General features: G+C 50.6%; 1 protein-coding gene across 5 annotated transcripts in view; it reads right to left on the reverse strand.

Annotated features, from left to right (window-relative positions):
- The window catches only part of Zdhhc14 (zDHHC palmitoyltransferase 14), a 312,745-nt gene extending 308,145 nt beyond the window's left edge, over positions 1–4,600 (reverse strand). Inside the window, exon 1 of one of the 5 annotated variants that reach the window (XM_087193424.1) lies at positions 3,476–4,399. In XM_087193424.1, coding sequence (XP_087049550.1) covers positions 3,476–3,720 — 245 coding nt within the window. In that variant the 5' untranslated portion in view covers positions 3,721–4,399. Of the gene's footprint in view, positions 1–3,475 lie in introns of all 5 variants that reach the window. The other 4 variants (XM_004856832.4, XM_004856833.4, XM_013076712.3 and 1 more) reach the window with 4 other exon arrangements.
- Between the last annotated feature and the right edge of the window lie 1,400 nt (positions 4,601–6,000).

The raw sequence follows: 6,000 nt of genomic DNA on the forward strand, positions 1-6,000 counted from the left end.
CAAACACAGGCACCTCACACAGATGTCTATATTTTAGTGAGAAATCGCATAGTTCTGAAGTTTTCAGTTCTCATGGGCTACTGATCACTGTCACACTTGCTTATTGACCCATATCCTCCCTCCCTTTAAAAGGCTCTCAGAAAAGGGTGATAAGAGTCCTTGGGAGGCTACTTCTGGATGTATTCCAATAATATGCGTCATTTATTGAACATTTGCTCTCTACTGTACACTTAGGTGTACATTTTCCATTTAATCTTTATACCATTTAAAAGCAGGTATCAATCCCATTTTATAGATTAGAAAACTCAGGCTTAAAAAAGGACAAGTCATTTTCCCAGGGTCATACTGCTGGTAAGAGTCCTGGGATCTGTCCTTCCCAAAGTTCAGCTTTTAACCATACTCTACACTGGGAGGAGGAGGAGCCCCACTGGTCTGCAGGAGCACTTGTCTACAGGTGCATTGGTTTGCAGTCAAAATCCTTCCCATGGCTAGTGGCATGCTGTTAAGTGATTATGGAACCTCTCTAAGCCTCTCACTTCATTTTCTGTGTGGGAATAATAATTTCTACCCTGCCTTTCTCTAGGAGTTGGAGACAGCATCAACACCTGTTGTTAAATTCCAACAAATTCATTTCTCTTGGACAAACTTCCTTGTCCATCTTTTCAAGGTCAGAAATGAGATGCTGGGTAAGAGAAGAGGTGCAGATAAAAGAGGTCTAAAACTAAAATCAGGTGTTTTATTGCTTTTCATATTATTGTCTTTGTGTAACTGGGGAAACACAGATTCTAGTGTTTGATGATGAATTTTATTAACATTAAAAACTATTAAGACATAAAATTAAGCAACTGAAATAGGGGACCATATAATATGTACTTAGCAAACAACGGAACAGAAGCCAGAAGAAAGGTAGGCAGGAAATAGACGACACAGGAATTTCCTCTGGCTCCCGTTTAATAATTACTCGGTTGGTATTTCACTTCTTGTGCATGTGGTTAATAGGTTCTTTGAGTCTCTAGCAAATTAATTTGTCCAGATATTTAATTTCATTCTCAATTAATAAAGAGCTGAAAAACAGTAACAATGCTTATGACAAAGCAATGAAATGGACTGACAAATAGTCTTAGAAAACCACAATATTTTGTAGTTTGAATAGGCCTATGATTTTTCTCAACTGAAGCATCCTACTAGGCTGGGTCCCCTATTTTCTTGAAACTCCAAATTGCCTGGCTGAAGAAACCTCATGGAGAGCAAACACACATGCATACACAGACTCCCACAGAGCTGTTAGATAAATGATGATGCAAATAGTAGCCAGTGCGCATGTTTATTCCTACAGCCATCAGTTAATGCAGAAGAGGATCCATAACAACCTGCAAGTGAGGACTTTGCGGAACTCTTGGAAAAATCATAGAGATCACGAAATGAAAATGAATTTGTGATGGTTGGTTAGAAGCTACGTTTGAACAAAGAGAATAAAAGATAGTAACTAATGGGGTATGGGTGTCCCTAGCCACATAGTAAGGATTTGTATATATGTAAAAAATGAATTACTCATCATCCCACATGAAACACGCTTGTGGCTGAAGCTTGGCAACATGATCACAAAATTAGCCAATTGTCTCCACTCAGAATCACTAAGAAGAGCAAAAATGCCAATATGAATCCATTCAAAACTTTTTTTTAACATTAAGGACACAGTGAATACTTGCCCACTAGAAATCGACCTGTAACTAAACCTACCTGTATGTATGTTAAACACACAGCCTCATCATTCCAGTGCCTGTGTTTATTCTGTAGCAAAGTACAAGTATCAGGAACCTCTGTGCCTCTTCCTCCCATTTCCAGCAGTCTGTAGGGACAAGAAGCTGGCTCTGGATGGGAACCACAGAAATAGCAGCAGCACGTGTAAAGCACACCTCCTTGTCACTCTGCATGCCTGCTCTCACCCTTCCACTCCAGCCCACATGTCCCCAACAGACTCACTAGCTAATCCCAAACATGCATGAAAGTTAACCTAGGAGACACCTGGAAATCTACACACAGTCAGAAAGGGTAAGAGGGCTATGAGAAAAATCCAGGGAAAGAAGGTAGCATACATCTGAAATCTCCTTTCTTCCTTATTCTAAATCAATCCTGTTAAAGCTGTTCATCATAGCACAGTGCTCAGATATAAAATGTTTGCCCAAAAGAATTAGAGGACTCTGGGTGGAAAGTATTACCCTGTCAAGAAATCATTCATTTCCAATTGAGACAGCATTTCCAAGAGAAGCCAGGCACAGGATCAGAGTCCACTAATACATACCACATAATACATATGTATTAGTTTATTTACAAAAGTAAACAAACACAAAAGGGTTTAGTCCTACCAAGCAAAAGCAGGTGGAGACTGAAGGTATGTCATGCCCCCAAAATAATGAGAATATAGGAATCTCAAAGAAGAGCTCTCGATAAACATTATTTTTTTTTACATATGGAAGAAAAATATTACTACAACTTTCTTCGAGCACAAGATATTGGGGGTTATATAAGAAGCTGCATTCCAAATGTTGGAATCTATCAGAGCAATTGAAATTGATCCGGAATATGGTTAAATTGCTTTACCCAATGGCTACTAACAAATAAGTCCTTTCACTAGCTGGCAGGAAAATAGTTGCTACTGGCCAATTTGATTCTTCTGAAAATGATGATTCACGTGCACTTTTTTTTCCCAGATAAAATCCCTAAAATCCCAAAGTACTGTTTCTAGAATTAGAAATCGCCCCTTACTGCTACACTTTTTCTTTCTAGGCTGAAGTCTCCTTTCACCTGCTCCAGAATTGTTTGTTTTGGACCTCTTTTCCAAAACTTCAATGACAATAAAGAGTTTAGAAAACTCGTGGTAAATCAGAAGTCGTTAAGACAGAAGTAAGGAGAACGAAAAATTAAATTAACTATGCAGGGCACACTAGGTAGCCTACACTTTTAAATCTAAAATAGCCCAGGTTCCTCATTATACTGAGAAGCTATATGTTAGATTTAGCCAACTGAACCAAAGATGCCCTACATCTTATCGGCAAGAAAAAAACAAAAGAAAAAAGTCTGTTTATCCCTAACTTAGAAACCTACGGCAACCCTCCCTTCCCACTGAAGGGCTGGGCAAGTGTGTAGCTTCCCAAACTCAAAGGAGACAGCACCTGGGCTCAAGTCAGCAGCGGCCCCACCTGCCAGGTCACACCCAACGCTCAGCAGCAGCAAGGCCAAACACACCTTACAAATGTCCCATTCCCCTCCCCTCTACTCCGGGGGCCCGGGTCCAGCATAGCGTTATTCCAACATTATTCCTCGGGACTAAAAAATCAAACATCTTTAAAAAGAGGGAGAGCGGGTTGGCATTATATAACAATGTACAGCAGATAAGGCTTCTAGAAAACGAAAGTAGCCAGAGGAGGGGTGGGGGGGACAACGGGAGCTTCGGGGAGCTGTCGCCGCCACTTACTCGAAGGCAAAGAAGAGTCCGCTAGTGACCAGGATGAGGATGAGCGTCAGGTAGAAGACGCCCGTCTGCCGGGCCATCATGATCCTCCCGTTGCAAAAGAACTTGTTTCTTCCCGGGAACACTTCCCATTTCCTCCGGGCCGCAATTTTCTTCTTCTTGTGGGGCGACTCCATGGGGGAGGAGCTGTGGGTGCTGATCTGACTGTACTCGCAGTCTTTCATGGGCCCGCCGCCGCCGGGAGGCATCCACGAGGGCAGCCGGCTGGGGGCGCACACCCCCAGAAGCCCCCCGGCCACGCAGGCTCCACCGAGCCACGACCGCCCCCCCACCCCCGAGCCGCGTTGCCGCGGCCCCTACAAGGGCTCCCGGCTCGTCAACAACTTTCCGGAGGACACCAGGTTAACCTCTTGGGGAACCCAACTGTCATAGCAGAATCTGCTTTCGAGAGGGACGTTGTTCGCTCGCAACCCGCGGGCAGCAGTCCTCCGTCGCTTCCAGCCGGCGTCCCGGGGCTCCCGGGCCCCGCGGGGCGCAGGGGACAGCCCGGCTGACCCCGGGGGACAGTGCGTCCAGCAGCGCTCTCGGCCCAGCCGCCCCGGAGCCCCCAGCCGCGCCTCTGCTCCGGCCTGCGGATCCTCGAGCACTGCGCCCCGAGGGGACACGAGGCGGCCCCCGGCGCCGGCTTCCTTGCCAGCCACTTCTGCGCCTTGGCCAGGTTGATTCTCCTCCTTCCTCCCAGTGGCGGATCCTCCCAGTAGAGAGCTGCAAACTGGGCGGCAGCTCGCGGTACCAGCAACCCCTCCCAGGGGTGGGGACAGCCACGCACGTTATTCTGTCAGGGACGGCTCGGAAAGAGCCCGGCAGCTGCCGAGCCGCGACCCCGCGTCCCCGCGCCTGGCAGCCGCGCCGAGTCCCCGGCCCTTGCGCGGGACTCCGGGCCGAGGGCGGCGGCGGTGTCTAGCGGGCTACGCAGCAGGGGTCTCCTTCGCTTCCTCCTGCCCAAAAGAGCCAGCCTCGCCGCGAGGAGGGGCGCCGGAGGGCCGCGAGGACACGGCCACGGCCACAGCCACTTGTTTGCAAGGCTCAGCCCCGGCGCGCGCGCGGCGCTCGGAGCGGTTCCGCCTCCTCGCAGCCCGGTGGGCGGTGGCACCCGCGCCTCGCCAACCGGGCTCCTCCTCCTGCTTCTCCTCCCAACCCACCGAGCCCTGACACCCGCTCCGCGGGGTCCCCGCCCCAGTGCCCTCCGGGCAGGAGCCGGGACTGGACACCGAACCGGGAAAGGCGCTGCGCTCCAGGTGGCATCGCCCTGGGAGCGATGGGGGTCTTGCTTGCCGCCGTGCGCCCTCGCGGGATTCGATCCGTCTGCCCTCTTCTCCACGGGCTTCCCGCCCGCAGCAGCTGTCTCCGGACACGCACATTCATTCACACAGCCGCTAGCAAACCCATTCTTGTGACTCCCAGGGACCCGAGGAGCCACGGCGCGGAGAGGTGACTCTCCCGGCCTGCCCCCAGTGCTTCCTCTTTCTTTCTAGCGGGGCGCCTGGTTGAGTCGCCCGGATACTCTGCTGATGCCCGGAGCTTGGAAGGGTGGGGGTATCTGGTGACAGGAGTATCAGAGAGGGGCGAGCTGAGGCCAGTCTGTCTCCCGGACTGGGGTACGGGTGGGGGCCTTGGGGCCCAGCTTTCAAGCAAGAAGGAAAGGAGAGTGGAGTGGAGAGGGCGGAGTGGTCTGGGTCCCCTCTGGCCCTGGCCCTGGCCCAGGTCTCCCGGAGCAAAAGCCCCTTGGCGGCCAGGTTGTTTGGGTAGCTGCCTCCGGGTCTCTTTCTTCACTTTTTGCCTATAGGCGCTCACAATCTGCTAGCTTAATTTCTTACCACCGAGGCGACTCCTCGGCAGCAGAGGGACTGCTCGCCTGTCCACTCTGCCCGCGCCTCCTTCTGGGTCCACCTGACAGCCCCGCAAACCCGTGCCGCAGCCCCCTGCCCTCCCCAGCCCGAAGCGCCTGCGCGGGGTCACAGCCCTCACTAAGGTGGGCACAGCCCTGGGGCATCGGAGAGCGAAGGCTGCTAAGCTGGGATGTTCGGTTTTTAGAGCCGTGCTTTCCTTTCTCGGCCCACTGGGATGTGTAGTTCTTGCTCTTTCCGCCTAGCTCTAAGAGGAAACACGGACTTGGGGACCTAAAAACTACAAGTCCCTGCATGCCCCGCGACGAGGACAGGAGAGGCGTGTTGCTGGGTGTTCTGGTGTAAGGTGGTTGGAGATGAAAACCAACAAAGGGTTTCAGGGTAGAATATCTTTGTGCTAGGCTCTTGGCGCGAAACACGTTTACACGACCCAGCTCGGAGAAACTGCTTGCCCAATGTCCTAGAACTCTGAGTAGTTCCGTTACAGTGAGCAGTATCAAAGGGAAATGAGATTGGCTATCCAAAAGAAAAAGAAATGGGGCCAGTTGGGAAGTTTCCTGTAGTGATGAGAAAGTGGTGAGAATCGCATTTAGAGTATAACGTGAAATTACACGGCATTAT

The sequence above is a fragment of the Heterocephalus glaber genome, unplaced genomic scaffold (genome assembly GCF_053883595.1).
Source record: "Heterocephalus glaber isolate CG9 unplaced genomic scaffold, H.glaber_assembly_v1.0 deba00001592, whole genome shotgun sequence".
NCBI lineage: Eukaryota > Metazoa > Chordata > Mammalia > Rodentia > Bathyergidae > Heterocephalus > Heterocephalus glaber.